An 18,467-nucleotide genomic window follows, 5' to 3' on the forward strand; every position below is an offset into this window, starting at 1 on the left:
GCTTCACTTCACAAGACTCCGCAATGGACGCATAAAAGTAAGTGGCCGGCAGCGTTCTTGGCACAGCGTCAAAGACACTGTTGGCAACATATGCATCCGGTGACGGCAGCAGGTGCTGCAGAGAGAAGATGCCATGACACATACAGTGCAATGAGGTCACACTGAAGGGACGAAGGCGGGCGGCGACGTGAAGAGGGGAAAGGAAAATCAACATTGAGAGGGCAGCAAACGTGGGAGAAGTTAAAAGTAGGATGGGGACCGGAAATTAGTCGGAGCTTTCTGCATGCCAAGGGGCCCTTCCTGACACAGGGGACAACACAGCAAGGAAGATGCCGAAAGGTGGTGATGCTTCTCACACGTCCATTGTTGATTCTGCAGTTTTGCCAGGTTCGTCTTACGAGACAGCATATGTGTAATCTCGTGTTGTGCATTCAAGCTTTTCAATGCTTTGCCTCTATGGGGAGTTCATCCGGACTGCACTAATCCATCGTTAAAGCCGGGACCTGGTTTTGGTTATAGTGTGGCACTGCTTACAGTGCGGGTATTTTACTCATGCCTTCCGTTGTAAACATTCTGTGCTGTAGTACAGTGCTATACCTTTGCATGGGGTTTCCAAAGGGATGTTACAACAGTTTGATGTAAACAATATAGTAAACCGTCGTTATAACGAAGCCGCTTTACTCAAATTATCGCTTTATTTGAAATTTCTTCCAATCCCAACCCAAACGCATGCATTTTAAACCGGATCGCTTGAAGCATACCAATAAGCGGCAACATTAGAGGGAACTGTCAAGGGGCACGTGCACACCCACAGCGACGCTCTGCGCCTTTTGTGCGGAGTGAAATGTTCTGCACCGGGTGAGCAAGCGACCCTCTTCATAGCCAACTATGCCATGGCACCACCTGTGCACCCTTTTCCACTGTGCTGTGCCCGCGCGTTACCAGAGGCAAGCGGGTGCACCCTCACAGCAGCACTCATGGCCTCTCCTTGTCTCCACCACCGGCGCCTTTCTTCACTCCTCACCCTGTCAGTTTGGTGGTTTTGATCGCAGCGACTGCGCTGCGCAGCGTGCCGATCGTTACAATCACCGATCACTAGATACACGATCACAGTGATCTTGAGGCTGTGTACCATGAGCAAGAGCAACTGTCATGGTGCTGGCACATGTCAAAAAAAAAGAAGAAAAGAAAAAGTGTAGCCAGCAGCACGCGAAGGCTTGTGCACTTGTTTCTACGGTAATGGCACAAGCGCAACCACGTGACTCCACTCCACCAACAGGAGGCTCAGAGAGGCCGCAGACCTCCTCCCCTGCCCTCGCTTGCTGGCTCAGACAGCAAGATGAAAGAAAGTTTGGTTTTAGTTTTATTCAAGGGGCTTACTTGCACTGAGTGAGCAAGTGACCCTCTCTCATCAGCGAAGCCTATTTGTTCGTGCTGTGCTTGCGCATTATCAGCAGCGGGCGGCAGCGCCACGCCAGCGGTGGCTGCGGCGCTGTGAAAGTAGTGTGTAAAGTAACAGACAAACGTTACTCCGTGCCAAGTTCCACATGGCTGGCGTACCTAAAGTCACCCTAACCAAGACCCTACTGGCTCCATCCCACAGCTTGCGCAAAGAAGGCAATCGCGACGGAGAAATTCCATCCCAACCTGGCTCAATCGCAATCAAAAATGTGCCGTGTGACACCTGTATTAGACACCTCTGGAGTTGTGCTATTTCAGCTCTACTTTTCTAGCTTTTATGAAGCAGTTGCTTTTATCCAATTACAGTGAAACCTCTTTTCTACAAACACTACATTAATGAACTTTTCAGATCAACAAATCTTACAGATTAACAAACTCTTCAGATTAACAGATTAACAAACTTTTTAGAAATTCCCTGCCGACTACTTATAGTTTATCCTTCTAGCCAAATATCACAAGGTAAGCAATCGCAAGCACTACCTTTGGCACATAACCTGTTCCAGGCAGCCTTCTAAGGTAAAAGAAGCTGCACCCTAATGTGACAGCTTGCATTAAATATGCCATATTGGCAAATAGGGCAGCAGTAATGACAAAAAAAAGGTGCAGACTGGAATAAACTGCGTCAATGTCGAAAAAGAAAGAATCAATGAGAATCATTCTGACAATGCACATGACCAGAGTAAGCCTAATGTTCGCTAGAAACAGACATACCACAGCTGAGCCAAATCACAATAAACAGAGTGTCACATTCAAGTAGCTTGTCACAGGGGCACACTTACGGCCTGGCAAGAAACCTGCAACAGCACATGGAGATTAGCTCGCATGAAGAAACAAGATGTGACGTAAGGAGGCAACACTCAAGCGTGCGCTCACCCTTGGGGTCCATGTCATCACAGAGATGCAGGTCTATGCGAGTGCAGAACATGTGGTACGACGTCTCAAGCACGTCATGCTGCCGAAAGAATTCCACCAGGGGGCTCTTGGGGGCTCCTCCTCCACCACCCCCGCCCCTTTGCGACGAAGGAGGCGCGGAGGAAGTCGAAAAGTGGTCAGGAGTTGGCAAGGTCGAGCTGGCAGCGCGATGACGGCGCCCCTGGGCGGCTGCCTTTCGCACCAGGGTGGCCAGAGAGTGCCCCAAGTGCAAGGCTGCCACCAGCTGCGCGTCGGTCAGGGCCCAGAGCAGCTCGTCTAGTACCAGGACCAGGCGGCTGGCAACCAGGCTGCAGTCTGCACGATAATGAAATGATTAAGTTGTTTTAGGCATTTCAACCCAGTGCAAAGGCCACGAGAGACACCATGTTGGTGAGCTGCGGATTAATTTCAACCCTCTGTAGCGCACACCCAAAGCCTGGTACATGAGAGCTTTTGCAATTGAATGCAACTGTGGGAGCTGGTACGGACACGTGACTAGGTGCTGCACAGCAAAACAACATGAGGATGAAGAGAACAGTAAGCAAATAGGATTGGTTGACCAAGTGGCTTCATTGCACTGTATAGGTTAAGCCAACATGAAAGGGAAGAATTGATTGGTACTTAAGCAACAAGTACTGTGCAAATGTGGCCTCAAACTTCAACTTGCTGACACTGTTTGTTTTATTTATCTCTGGTATTAAAGAGCCTGTCCGTTCATACTTTCCTGATTTCAGTGCAAAAACTGTTGTTCTGGCTACTTGTGTTACATGAGAGCTTTTGCAATTGAATGCAACTGTGGGAGCTGGTACGAACACGTGACTAGGTGCTGCACAGCAAAACAACATGAGGATGAAGAGAACAGTAAGCAAATAGGATTGGTTGACCAAGTGGCTTCATTGCACTGTATAGGTTAAGCCAACATGAAAGGGAAGAATTGATTGGTACTTAAGCAACAAGTACTGTGCAAATGTGGCCTCAAACTTCAACTTGCTGACACTGTTTGTTTTAATTAGCTCTGGTATTAAAGAGCCTGTCCGTTCATACGTTCCCGATTTCAGTGCAAGAACTGTTGTTCTGGCTACTTGTGTGTGTTTGGGACCCACCTAGCACACCTCCGCCAGATGCAACATGGACATGACAAGGAGGTGACAGCAAACTTGAGAAACAAAAACCCTTCGTAAGGCAAATTCATGGCTGCTAAGCAAAAGTGCGAACTGGCAGGACTGATAAAGGCATCCCTGTGGCCATCGAATCAAGTGATGCTGATGGTAATAGAACCCTTGTACACTTGGCTTCCGTTAATTCAATCTTGACAGGACCAACAAAATTGAGTGCATTAACTGGCAGGCCGAATTAAAAGAGGAGGCATAAAAAGCATCTAAGAGACCACTCTGTCATTTGGTAGTATTTGTCCAATTCCACCCACAAATCAAATATGCACCCAGTTTACACGGGTTCATAGTACGAAAAGGTGTGCATCCAAATCTAGCTTGCACCACATTTTATAACACAAAAATAGCATGCCTGAAAAACCTAGACACATGGAAGTTTATTTATTGTTAATGTCTATCGTCGTCAACCTCGAGCAACTTTGTATCGCTGTGCGAGAACCACAACTGTGTCTTCATCCGTGTGGTCCACTGAGTTTGATATTCTATGTTTCTTGAATGGCTTAACAACCATTGCAAATGGGATATCGAGCTCAACACCGTACAGTGCCTTGTTCAATTTCTCGGACTGATCTGCATGTGTGATGTTGAAAACATGACAACCACGATCCAAGATGCCACCATTCCAGTGTTGCCTGTGCCACCTGTCCCCTTATTTTCGTTGTCGGGGTGGTTCCTCCATATTCCAAGTGCCGCACGGCCACTGCAAAGCGTTTCAATGGCTTGGCACCAACCCGCAACTTTGATTACCTGCTACCGAGGAGGCAGCGCTGGTAGGCTTAACATGGCGGGGGTTTTGGACGGCATGCCATTGCAGGACGCTTGCCCTTGACAAGTTCATACCGGCGTACAATTAAATGAAGATCACGCTCAAGGGCCAAACAGGGGGCAGCACGCTCAGAGCAGGATCTGGGATTGCGGGCAATCAGCTGTGGCAATTACTCCAAACGCCTACCAAGTTTGTATGTGCGTGTAGCAGTAGGAAAGGTGAAAGCTCGCAGGTGGACACGAAGCCTAAAAGCTACGAGCTGCATTTGCAGAACACAGCTAAAACTGAGAGGGGTGACCGTGTGGCGGATTCAAGGTCACACGCACAATATTGGCACTTCATGACGACGTGCACTGCAGTGGGCGAACGCAAAGCACACGCACGGGTTCAACCGTCACAAAATTTTGAATAGGTCACATTTTCAATAAAGCACAGCATACAGGAAAATCTCGAAAACAATTCTTCCAAAGCTGGAGTCATAAAACACTTCTCCACACATCAACCGAAGCGCCAAAGGCTTTTCTTTTCGCTGTTCCTTGTTCTTTTGCTCCCACTCTCCTCCTCCGCATTGCCCTCGTCGCTCACCCCTCGACCAGTGCATCTCCCTGAGAGGCACGCTCGCTGCCTCGCATGTAACTGGTACTCTGTCTCGTGATACTGAACTATAAGCGGTATGCAAATACATGGAGAGCACGTTATAGCCGGTCCTGCACTATAAGCGGTAATGTTACAAGTGGTCTGAACTGTAATATTAAAGGGGCTCGAACTACCCCTAGGGCTTGGTGGGAAAACACTGTCTGCAGATAAGATACACTGCTGTGGACATCTCAGTCACATTTCGCAGTCGTGCGCGGCGTGTGGAGCTTGCAAGCGGAGCACAAAGTCACTTTTTTCTCTAATACTCTTTTCAACAAGAGCCTCCTCCTCACGCTTTTCTGAACGCTTTATTTCATAACACAGAGAAATCTCGTTACTACGAACACCACATTATCAAACTTTTCAGGTGAACGAACTTTTCAAAAATCCCCAGCTTACTTCTTATGGTTTCAATGTAAAAATATTTCAAAACTACGAACTTCAAAATACCGAACCTTTCACATTAACAATCGTTATTCTGTTTCCGTGTCATGTTAGCGATGCCTCAGTGCTACGAACTAATATTCCGAAATCTGGCGATTCTTAGGATTCCGTGTGTCTTTCACGGCAGGTGAAATGGTAGGCTACCAGGCGACAAGGCGCAGTAAGCGGACACCATAGCATACAGGTTCGGAAAACCCGAGACGGCGCTCAATAATAATAAAAAAAAAGTGGGGAAATAAATTTTCTTTAATCTATTCACGGAGGTGACAACGCATCGGGTTTCGCAAGAGCATGCTCCACCCAGGCTAGTGTCGCCTAGCAACGGAGGCACGTCTCTTCCCTATTTCTGCGCAAGCCTCTTTTTTTCTCGCTTCTTTCTGCCACTGTACTAGCCATGTGTGCGGAGAAATGTAACCTCTGTACTCGCGGGACTGCCACATGGTGGCACTTTGCACTTTTCGGACGGTGTCGCTTACATGCGCTTGCACTTTGGAATAGTCCAGGTGCCGCCTCGAGTGAGACAGTTACGGTGTCCACGGGCAAGGAATGTGAAAACAAACAAACAAGAAACATTGCGCTCCTTTTTGTCAGTAGTCTTCTCAGCATCAGCTTAGTGCGTGACCAGGGTGTCTACCAAGTTGACATTTCCAAATTCCCTGAGAAGCCGTCCGAATTATCGGGCCGTCCGGAAAGTCGGTCATTGACTAAACACTGGCAACTTCTCCTACTCGAGCCAGCTTTACCGCGACTTTCTTTCCCTTTCAATAAAATTGCAGCTACTTTTCCCTGATAGAAGCGCAAGTTCCCTCAGTTTTTCCAGACTATTGGAAATCCCTGAGAATTCCCGGTTTTCCCGGTTGGTAGACACCCTGGCGACTCACGGTGCTTCAGTGGTGCGTGGCAGCGGAATCTATCAGTGCGGGCTGACAGCCAGCAGCGACGTTTTTGCGGATAGCTCAAGCAGTGACAACTTATAAACTGATGGGTTGACAGGTGGAATGGTCAATTTTGGGGCTTTCACTATAACAACCTTTCAGAATAATGAATGATTTTTGGCGGTCCCATGTGATTTGTTATATCGATATTTGATTGTACAGGAGATTTCCATACACAGCTGCTATTGGCCAATATCTAACATCAATCAAGAAGGTTGTTTGGATCAGTGGGCTTCTTCCTACTGTTACTGAGTATATTCATTGATGCAGTTTAATAAACAGGCTGAAGTAACCAAAAATTTGCTCTCGAATGTTGATAAGAATTACACATTTTTGGAAGAAGCTGACCATCATCTGCACAAGCTCGGCCGTGGCCAGTCGCGTAGGAATTAAACTTTGGCCACCGTGCTCATTGGTGTTGTAGCCCTTGGGTCTCGCTAACTTCGACTAGGTTTGAACGCTCAACTATGCTCGAATTACAAAGAACTCAAGGTAAGACCACCCGCACGCTTGCCAGTGCGCGCTCACTACTGGATGCTCCGGGTTAGATGGTTTGGCAGGCTTCGCTTCGTACTGAGCTATTGACAGCACCTCAAAATGGACAAGCTGGATGTGGCTAATATCCGTTGGTCAAGCTGGTGTAGGACAAAGCCGATCCACACCACGTAGCATAGCCAGACTGCAGCATATAAGCGTGAGCACGCACTCGAGCCCTGTCGTACACAAAGTTAACGCTGCGCATATGCACTGCAGCTGTATGTAGCCACTGTCTGCCACGTGGCGTTGCTGCCACGGCCGCACCGGGATGCTGCGACGAGTACACTGGCTGAGTGCACTGTGGCTCGCTGAGGACAATCCATTTGACATGTCATAGGTGCCAAAATCAGAAATAGTGACGTCTACTCGAGCATCCAAAATCAAACTTTAACTGCGTGCCACGGTGACGTTCAGGAGGTGCACCCCGCTCTGCCATAGCCTTCGCAGTGCGAGGCATCAAAGAAGGAGCAGAAGCACCGAGAACTGGGTGTTTGATTGCCAATAACTCCTCTTATGCTGGACGCACTGAAGTACTTCTTGTGGCAAAATATTTCTGAAAGTCTAATTTAACTTAAAATGCACTTTTTGGCTTCGATAAAAAGCAGCTCATGGCCCCTTTAAGAGACATGAGGACAGCAGTATACTGATTAGAAAGCAAATGTGGATGGGAAGCTGTTCTTGTAAATGAGAAAGTAGAGTTTGGGAAGTCATGTTATGCGCAGAGTGGTCTATAAGAGTGACAGAATGAGTGCCCCAGGGAAAGGTGCTGCAGCCATCGTCAACATTTAGGTATTAAACTGTTAAGGCTCCTTGCAGGGTACTACAAAAGTGGGCGAAGCAAGGATGTCGGGAAAACACAATCATCGTCATATTAGAAAAAGGAAGGAAAAATAAAATAAAATAGTTGGACACATATACGCACAGCCTCGTTCATGCGCTTTGGAAAAACAGGCAAGAAAGAACATACTAAGCAGAAAAATGTCATCCAAAGCCACTAAAAAATTTGGCACGCTCAACTGTGATTGACATCTATCAATGCAATAATTTCAGTATGAAACACCAAACATATGCCAACACAGTAAGGCCCGAATGGCCGGAGATGCAAGCTGTCGTTTTTGTGGCTTCAACAAGCTTACGTTTGCACTCCTCGAATTCAGCCTGGATGAGCACCTTTTTCATGTGGGGCAATTTGGTGGGAAGTTTTGACGTACCCACCAAAGTGTGATGCCATAAGAACGAAACATGAGGCTCAATTCACACCGCCTGCAGCACGAAACAGCTACCCGTTTGGGTTATCACCTCTTAAGTGTGCAGTGCGCTTACAATGACATTACACCACACGCCCTGTGAAACAGATAGGTGAGGCTGCTTGTCACGAGAGGGTTGCTGGTGACAGCTATTAATGGCAATGTAAAACGACCTACGAGTAGATTTGCTGGTACCGGCAAAGGAATCTGAGCACATGCTCACATTTTGCCACAACACAGGCAGGCGAGCACTGCAGAGAAGCTGCAGTGGCGGGCACTGACTGCTCTCAATCGCACATTCTTCGCGCCTTTTCTTGTTCACAGATCTAGTGGCCCAAGAATGCCTCATACAATCGCTGTTTCACAATGTATTGAACGTTGGTGCCGAAAGATCTTGTTTGTCGAAGACATATAAACTGGTTAAAAAAAGGCATAGCTGTATTGGGCGATACTCTGCATTTCTGAACCCAAACGTTGCCACTGGGAAATTGTATGAAAGGGGATCACATCAACAAGGTTCTACAGCACACGCTTGAAATTGGCAAGTGGAACAAACATACCCTCAACTGAAATTACGCAAAGGCGGCAATACAACAAGTTCTCACAAAGTGGTTACTGAAGACAGCGTGTTGCGAGGACAGCCGAGGAGTAGGTGGTGTGATGAGATTACGAGGTAAATTTGCAGGAATGCGCTGATGCAAGACAGGCATGTAATTGGAAATATACTGTGAGACCTCTGTTCCACAGTGGACGTAAAATGTGATGACGATGACAACACACACTGACCGGCGAGGCGTTTCTTCAGCACAATGCGGCAGCGCGCCCCGTTGGTGATGAGGCGCAGTGGTGCTCCGGCATGAGCTCCCCGGGCGTGGGCCTCCAGGCGCATCATCTGCCATTGTAGTTGTCGAAAAAGCAGCAGCTGGTCGGGACCCTTGATGCGACAGAGGCGCAGGTCTCCGGGGTCCCAGCGCGGTGTCCGGCTGTCCAGAACCACCCGAGACAGCTAAGCAACAAGGATAAAAAAAAAAAAAAAAGAGGTTTTGCTTCATTCATGTAAAGAACAGCAGCCACAGCAGACAAGAATAAACTAGACACTAACTCACAACTTACCTTAGAAAGGGGCCCTGCACGCTGTCTTAATTAAGAAAAGTTGAGCCACAAGTCTGATATCGGAGGGTATCATATCGTAATGTTTTCATAACGCATTTTGTACGAGTAGGCTGATCACCGATCAGGTCCAGCTTTCGTGAAAAGTTATCACAAAGTAGTCATTGAAGACAGTGCATTGTGACGACATGCCAGTAGGACAGCATGTAAGATCATCAACCTTGTCTGCTTTCTCCCATTTCTTACTTACCTAACTATGCTCGAGGCCCTAGCAAAAAGTAGTGAAGGGAATGCTGTGATGCAGAAATATCCCTATAAATGTCCATGGCTCCATCCATGCAGAATTTCTCAACAAAGAGAAAGGCAAGGACAAACCTGGACTAACCATGGACAGGTCTGTCCCCCCCCCCCCCCCCCCCCCCCAAGGCAAGTCAACGTCACAGCACAACAGTTCTCAATCACGTTCAAATAAAGTTCATTCCTCGCACATTGCAAGAACACCCCCTGAATGGATGGACAAGGCTCATTGTACCATAAAATGAAATTTGCATATACACTCAGACCTCAATATAACGAAACGGGATATAACGAAATAATGGATAGCGTAAAGAAAATTCAATTTCACTTGAAATCCTCACAGAGATTCATGCATTGAAAACCTCATTTTAATGAAGTGAAGTTGTCCTGGCAACTGATATAACAAACCAGATTCGTTTGCAAGACCAAAAGATACCCAACCACTGCATCCCGAGTACATCGCTTTCCGCAGGGTTTGGCACTCGTTTGCCACGGCAGTTCGTAATTGCCGTGTCCCCACGTCGAATACGCCATTGAGTAACATTAGTCTTTCTCACTGCAGCCCGTAGCTGCGCAGAAGCAGTGGCTCACTGTCGTGAGCCACTGTGAAGCCGTGCCGCCATGCTGCACAGCTTTGCGCAGCAGTGCGAAAGATTAGTGCATTCACTTCTACTGTGCAGCGTGCCGCGCAGCTAGGCACAGCTGGCCGTAGCCTCTGAGATCTCCCAGACACAATCTTGGGGGTCACGCGCAAGCCTGCGTGAGTCGTGCCAGGCTGTGTGGCAACGTGTCGCTGCACGAAAAATTTGTACATTAACTTCTCTCTTCCTACGGCATGCCATGCAGGCTGCTGCAGCTGGGCCTGGCCTCCAAGCTCTCCCCGACAATAACTAGCAGGTTGAGCCTAGAGTTTGCATTCACTTCTCCCTGCGGCGCATTGCATGGGCTGGCAGCTGGGCATAGCATTCGAGATTGCAGTGGCACTGGTGCAATCTCGGAGGCCACGAGCTGGCCAAGCCACCTGGCGCGGCGAAGTTTTGCCCCTAGACTTGAAAAATGGGACGTTGATCAGGTTTTACTCCCACTTATTTCAATCTCTTCCCAAAATAAAAAGAAACCAATGCAAAGGTCGCCATTTTGACACGTCTGCATAAATCGAGCTCAAATCGCAAAAGAGTGCTCGACTCCTTCTGGAAAGTAGATTTCTAGGACGTATTCACAAAGTGGCAGGAGCACTGCGAGACTGTATCACTGTGCAAAGGGACTATTTTGGAGGTGACAGTGTTTGAACGCACATATATAAATTACTTTTGCTAAAACAGACACAGTGTCCGAAATTTTTGGTACCACCTTATTAACGGAACAAGTGCTACAGAGCGTAAAAGCCGGCAAAACATGACAAAATGGAACATATCAATGAGGTTCTACTGCACATGGTCAATCTGAATGAAAATGAAGTAATCTTGGAGAAACAGTTTAATGAAAAATGCTTCCACAACAGGGGCCCTTTTCATCAGTGTTACTTAATGGTCAACCCAGGTCAATCCCATCTTGTGCTGCACGATGCTTTCAGTGTGTCATTTAGCAACTGTCCTGTCCTCTTTTATGTGTCCAATTAAGTGTGCTGCATACCAAATAAACTATTCGTGCAATTTTACCCAACAACAAGGATATTAGTGATATTTATACACTAAGACCTACAGCTCATATGCCCTGCTGTCCGCTGGTGAATGAAACATGGGCCAGTGCTTTCAAACAAGAATAAACGTTAATTCGGCTTGACCGCCATTGGGCGCTCGTTTGCATCACCTGTCTATAAAACGGCCTCCTTAGGAGCTGCATGCAGGCCACTTGTGCAGCCTCATCACGAGCAGCTTGCCCACTGATATGTATGGGTGCGTCTGACTGCAGGATGCAATGCTGTGCTAGATGTGTGGGTAGATCGACCAGACTCTGGGACAGTGTGTTGCCGCATGCACTGCTGAGACTGCAGCTGGACGCCTTAGGCACTAAGACCCTGGAATATTGTGTACAGGCTACCCAAGCACAATGAGCACAGTATCATCATCATCATCATTATCATCATTCTATTTTATGTCCACTGCAGGACGAAGGCCTCTCCCTGTGGTCTCCAATTACCCCTGTCCTGTGCCAACCGATTCGAACTAGCGCCTGCGAATTTCCTAATTTCGTTCTCCCACCTAGTCTTCTGATGTCCTCGACTGCACTTACCTTCTTCTCTTGGTACCCATTCTGCGACACTAATGGACCACCGGTTATCTAACCGGCGCATTACATGACCTGCCCAGCTCCATTTTTTTCTCTTAATGTCAATTAGAATATCGGCTATACCCGTTTGCTCTCTGATCCAAACCGCTATCTTTCTGTCTCTTAACGTTATGCCTAGCATTCTTCGTTCCATCGCTTTTTGCGTGGTCCTTAACTTGTTCTCAAGCTTCTTTGTCAGTCCCGAAGTTTCTGCCCCACATGTCAGCACCGGTAAAATGCACTGATTGTACGCCTTCCTTTTCAATTATAATGGTAAGCCTCCAGGCAGGAGTTTACAATGTCTGCCATATGCACTCCAACCCATTTTTATTCATCTGTAAATTTCCTTCTCATGGTCAGTGTTCCCAGTGATTAATTGACCTAGGTAAACGTACTGCTTCACAGACTCTAGAGGCTGACTGGCAATCCTGAACTCTTGTTCCCTTGCCCGGCTACTCATGATTATCTTTGTCTTCTGCATATTAATCTTCAACCCCACTCTTACACTCTCTCTGTTAAGGTCCTCAATCATTTGTTGTAACACAGCACAACACAGTATCAAGGTGTCGGTAGATGTGGCAGTACAAGAATAGAAAGTCAAAAGGGAGACGAAGCAAAAGCAGAATCAGGTGAAATCATTAAAGTCCTTTTCTGCACAACACATTACACACGCTACCTGCTTCAAAGTTTAGGCAAAAGTGGAAATTCCTTTCTTGTCTGTAATCAATATTTTTTTCTTTAACTGCACAGGTAGACTATTTGGAAAGACACGAGACTTAGATGTGGAATTTCGTTCATAATGCCAATCTGCGAGTTTTCACTGTAGTAGTACTATCTCGATATTCATGAGTAGAATTTTCAAAGGTCTGATAATTTGAAACTTCACAGTATTCAAAATCAGTGTTTTTGCGTTTAAGAAGTACAAATCTGATAAAATTCATTTTGCAATTGCTTTTCTGAATGTTTTACAACATGTGCGCAACTGTGGTTCTTAGGCATTAGCAGCAAAATTAAGCTAACCAAGATGCTTTTTTTTGTACTGGTATCGAGTAGGCCCTCCTAGTACCCTCTACATAAGGCGCAAAAAACAAAGCTTGAAGTAGGCAGCGCATGTTATGCACGTTTATGTGCCATTCACCCCTTAGAGTAAGAAATCTCTGCTCAAATCAAGTGGTTAGGAAAGGAACAAGTAATAATAACAATAAAACACGAAGTGCATACACCAGGGGTGGAAGCGGGCTTGAAAATTTTGGAGCCGCTCAGGGGGAGCAGGAATAGTGCTGTTTGGGAGCAGCTCTGGAGCAATAAGAGGGGAGTTTTGGAGAACTTTCTGAGCATCAAAAGGTGTGTTTTGGAGCAGCGCAAGTCTGTTTTGGAGCATAATTCTAGGGTCAAACGCCAACGTTCATTTCATATTTTTATTCCTGGTTAAAGCAAAAAACAAAAATTCGGATGGCTTTTACACAACATTCAATGCTGAGCCGACCACACTATTAAAAAAAATGTTTCAATCATTAAAGCATCACAGCTCACAGAGCAATAACTAGACAAAACTATAAATAAGCGATGATTTGATTTGCTAAACTCAACTAGTCTTCAGACAAATGAAAAATAAATACTCATGTTAATAAAACACCAGAGCTGACATAAGAAATAACACAAAGAGGACTAGATATAAACGAAATGAATTTTACTTAAAATTCAATACTAAACTGACTAAACTTTCGACTAATTAAAAAAATATTTCCTCGCCATCAAGGCATCACAGCTGATGAAGCAACTAATACTGGTGCCACATGTACACTTCTGATTGCAATCGGGGCTGGTTCAGATCAGATTTCTTGATTGCGATCAACAATTTTTGCCACTACACGGTCCAACGATCTGGATCTAGTTATTACGGTGTTTTATTTTGGCGTTTTTACGCTCCACTCAGCAGCTGAGCAGAGTGGAAGCACGAATACGCATGCACCATCCACTTAGCCGCAAGCAGGATAGCGGAGTGTCGCCGCAGTCTTTTGTTAGCGAGGATGGCCAATGTGCGCGCCCTCTCTCTCGCGTGCATTGAGGCACCTTGCTTGCCTTACTCGTTCTAAGACGGCTGCCTCCAGTGAGATGTTCTCAATCATGCCATCCACTTCACCCACACCTTTATGTTCATCTGTGCAGCACAAGCCATGAAAGTGATTTCGCATAGATGAAGATTTATGTTTGCTGAAAGAAGTAGCAAGTGTTGACAAATTTGAAAACCCTGCAGGTCGGAGAATGTACTGCGAAATCTGGTGCGCGCTGTGCAGCGCTAAGGATTGGATTGCATGCGACACATAAGCTCGCTGGCTATCACGTGGTGTTCCCCAAGTCAACACTTTATTATCCAGTCGATAAAATGGACCAGCAACGCATTAAGAGAGCCCGTCTAGCTACTTCAAGGACAAGTAAGTTATATGTATTAATTTTGCTTTATAGAAGTGATCAATGGGATTTTTATTCTGTTTCACTACCCTGAAATTGGCCAGAGGGCACTGCAATTATGAAAGGTCCACTGTGCTATACTAAACCAATGGCTAAATGCATGACTAAAATGTGAAAATCGCCTGCCGCTCCACTGTGGCTTAGCGAGGCAACTCGGAGTGGAGTGAACCGTGAAGACGCTCAACTAAAACACTCTATTATTGCCTGCTGATTGTCGGCAACTCTCAGAACTGCATAGTGCCTTGGCCACAAATTTAGATTTGCAAACTGTGGGTAAATTTGGACACTATTTCAACTTTACAGTTTACTATTGCTGATAAAAATGTTTTAAAACTTTTGTTATTCAGCTGCCTTCTCTTTTTGTTTTTAGTGTTTTGAGAATGCTACGCTAGAGAGCGCAGACATCAGCATGCAATCGCAACCGGGATGTCTGATCGCGATTCATGGATCGCAATTGTCAGGATCCAGATCCTGCAAGTTCGCGATTGCAAATGACCACGTAGCAACACTCGATCCGGATCAAGCTCAATCCGCATCAGCCCCGATCGTGATCAGAAGTGTACTTGTGACACCGGTATAAGATAAAACTACAGATATGTGATGCTTTGAAAGCTACACTCAACTAAACTTCAAACAAATGAAAAATAAATGTTTGTGTTATTACGACACCACCGCTGACATGAGCAACAACCAAGAGAAGCCAAGAGATGAGCGAAATGTTGACTTTTACTTAAACTTTGATACTAAACCTGCAACTCCAAGCGACCACGACGGTAACCGCCTCGTGCGCTCACCAGCGCACCACAAAACTCCGATGCCGCCAGTGTGACAATGCCTGCTGCATCAGCCGAAAACGGAAAATGGCTGGACAACCACTTTCCTGTAGCTCCTTCCTGTCCTTCCCTGCTCGCTAGCTTTCTTTGGGCTGGTCCCGTCAAAGCTCACCGCCACGGAGAGAGAGAGCAGGGAGTTCGCTTGAGTGCATCACGTCACGAATGACAGCTGAACGAATGCGTCTCTCCTGCTACCTGTTCAAGGCGACTTGCACTGAACATCTCATTGTTGCCTCACATTTGGCGGCACACGAAAGCAGCACTTGGGAGCAGTTTCGGTGAAATAATTCGTTTAGGGGCAGGATGGTGCAGGAAGCGCGGAGTGGCACAGCGTAGCGCAAATGGCGCAACACTGGCACCTCTGATACACCCAGGAGTGACACCATGTGCTCAACTAATGTGATACAAAACAAAAAATTCTGGGGTTTTATGTTTCAAAACCACAATTTGATAATGAAGCACGCCATAGAGAGAGACTCCAGAATAATTTGTTCCACCAGGGGTTCTTTGACGTGCGCCTAAATCTAAGCAAACGGGTGTTTTCGCATTTCGCCCCCATCGAAATGCGGCCGCCGCGCCCAGGATTCCATCCCGCACCCTTGCGCTTAGCAGCCCAACACCATCGCCATTAAGCAACCGTGGTGGGTAACTGATGGAATACCAACCTGAAATGAAGCAACAAATGATGCAGACTGGAAGTTCACCACCACAGAGTTGACCACCACTTTCATGCCGTCGACGACCCGATCGGAAAAGCCGTACCGGCCTCCCGAGCTGCACAAAAGAGAGAAGTGCACTGGTCACAACATGACTCAGACACTCTTAACAGCAGCCTGCCAACAATGTATCTTTCAGTGTTGCAAATTATGCCCACTTTGTAGAGAGTGCAAACATTCAGCACTTGCTGGGGGAAATTAGCAATAAAAAAAATATGTACACAAAGAAAGGGGGCACGAAGAAAAGTGCTTGTGTCTGATCCCCTTCTATAAATATATAAGATATACTGTATAAACTCATGTAATGGCTGCAGGTTTTTTTAGATTTGGGGTGAAAATCGGGGTTGTGGATATTACACAGAAAGAAAGACTTTTTTTTTCGTAAATATTTTTGGTGGTACTTGTCTTTATTAAACTACAGTACTGGCTCTGGTTATTCTTGGCTATTCCCATAGAGGGTCAACTGCTGGTTGGAATAAATGACGATGCCCCACAGTCTAGCAATGGCAGTGTCTCGGAGACAGCCATTAAATCTCGGAGGCTCCGCTTTTGCTACTTGGAGGCCCTGAAAACTCGGCACAGCTGTCTTATTTTGTGGCCAATTAAAAAAAAAAAGCTTCGGAACTCTCGCATCACTCAACAGATAACACTGCCAACCTTCTCAAAAATCAAGGGTGCGGCTATAAATGGGTAAATTTTTAATAAATATTTTGGGAGGTATTTTCTTTTGCAAAGTTCAGGGTTCAGCTTTTACATGGGCGCAGCCATTACGTGAGTACATCTGGTATTTGTAGCTCGAGGCTCACTAAAACAGGCTTGTTATTATCAGACAATGCTGCATTCACTCAGACTCAAGCTCTCTAAAAATCGCATCCAGCCAGGCTCACTCAGAATCAGATTCACCAAAATCAGACCTTGCCAGACTCACTCCATCTAGGGCTCGCCAAAGTCAGAATAGGCCAGGCCTGCTGAGAACAACAGGCTTGCAGACTCGCACTCACTCAGATTCACAGAATAATATTAGGTTCAGATTCATGTTGACTCATGAAATCACTGGATTGCACAGATTTATGGAATTGGAAGCTCCAACCCGTACAGAAAACATGCGTTACTCTAACAATATGTGCACTTTTGCACTTCGCACCACTCACCTGTAACTGGGCTTGCTGCTCGAAGGGGGCCTTAGTTGCTCACAGGTCTCGACTTCTATGAGCACTTCGTCCAAGCACTGCAGACAATGTAGCATAGGTCATTCTATGCAGGTTATTCACATTTCAGCACGGTAAAGTCTCAGAGCTTGAAATTGTCTGCAAAATCTGGGAACTCGAACCAACACCAAGTGCAGGAAGATATTCCAAATTCAGTACCTTCGAACAAGAAGCACAATTAGAATGCCAAAAACTACACAAAAAGAGCAATTCTTCCAGCTCTAAGCTCATTTGCAGTGACAGCAGCAGGTCCTTAGAACAAACACCACCACCCTGTCAAAAAACAAATTCTCTGCCATGTGCACAACAATGCCTTTTGTCCACTACAATGCTGCCTGCTACAACTTCCAAATTACATGCACAGACACCACCAATCTTGGAGTGGTGCTCAAAACCACCCCACAAACTGCCAAATGCAAATGTTACATGGTAGTAGAAAGGGCAGCACATCCAGCTGACGACTGCACACAGCAGCAGAGGTCAAAGTTCGATTCCCAGCGGTGAAGAAAGTGGATAAAGTTTTGTTTTTGAAGCTGATGCTGAGAACGATGAGGTGACAAGACGACGATGACCTTATGATTGCAGCACTGACGACAACAGTGTGATGGAAAGGACAAACAGAAAGAGCAAACCCCGTCTTGAGCTATTAACTGCTGTCACAGTTAAATAAAGAACAGTAGAAGTTGGGGCGGTCTCCATTTCACTACATCCATACTGATTAACATCAGCAATGGCAAAGAGTTGTCTTGGCAGCGATTACTTGCTGTTTTCTTTCTGTAAACTGCCGGCCAGTCACTGAGCGCGCCGCTTATGAAGTGCCTTCTGCTACGCACCCATTAAGCACTATCCGCCCAGTGAAATAAGGAACCTATAGTCACCACCAGTGAGCACAAGAAACACACCACATTTTCCATTTTATCTTTATTAAGGCTCAACTATTATCATTAGAAGTGATGAACACCACTGCTCCGGGATTGGATTGAACATCTGCACTTATGCTCCCATTCCTTGCCAAGTAAATGGCTTGAAATCTTCATAACCTCTTCACCTCTATGGCCCCAAACATCTGCTTGGCCTCCCTAAACAAAACTGACATCTTTTCTGGAAAAATACAAGCTTGCTTAAATTTTGTTCTGTGAACACTTCAGAATTGATAAAAACATTGCAAAAGTGAAATGCTACAAGTTTCAAAAGTAGCTGAGAAGGAAAGAATGAGAAAAAAGAAAACAACTCACCAAGTGGATGGGGACATACTTGAGCTTTGTCCAATGTATCTGCAATAAATGCAAAAAGGAGCCAGGAAAAAAATATATAAATATTATACTATGTACGCTAAACTGCACACCATCCACATAACCCACTGCGTGCTATGGATCACGACCAAATTTCTTCAGGTTTCCTGTCTGACATTTGTCAACTGTGTGTATTGACAGTTTTTTTTTTTTTTTTGCAC

At 46.0% G+C, this 18,467-nt stretch overlaps 1 protein-coding gene across 3 annotated transcripts in view; it reads right to left on the reverse strand.

Moving 5' to 3' along the window:
* The window catches only part of LOC142579910 (bridge-like lipid transfer protein family member 3A), a 103,758-nt gene that overhangs the window by 66,004 nt on the left and 19,287 nt on the right, over positions 1–18,467 (reverse strand). For all 3 annotated transcript variants that reach the window (XM_075690582.1, XM_075690583.1, XM_075690584.1), the window contains exons 3-7: positions 18,250–18,288; positions 16,958–17,034; positions 15,756–15,864; positions 8,897–9,116; positions 2,335–2,688 (exon numbers count right to left, since the gene is read on the reverse strand). In XM_075690582.1, coding sequence (XP_075546697.1) covers positions 2,335–2,688; positions 8,897–9,116; positions 15,756–15,864; positions 16,958–17,034; positions 18,250–18,288 — 799 coding nt within the window. The remainder of the gene's footprint in view (positions 1–2,334; positions 2,689–8,896; positions 9,117–15,755; positions 15,865–16,957; positions 17,035–18,249; positions 18,289–18,467) is intronic.

This window comes from Dermacentor variabilis, chromosome 4 (assembly GCF_050947875.1).
Source record: "Dermacentor variabilis isolate Ectoservices chromosome 4, ASM5094787v1, whole genome shotgun sequence".
NCBI classification, from domain to species: Eukaryota; Metazoa; Arthropoda; class Arachnida; order Ixodida; family Ixodidae; genus Dermacentor; species Dermacentor variabilis.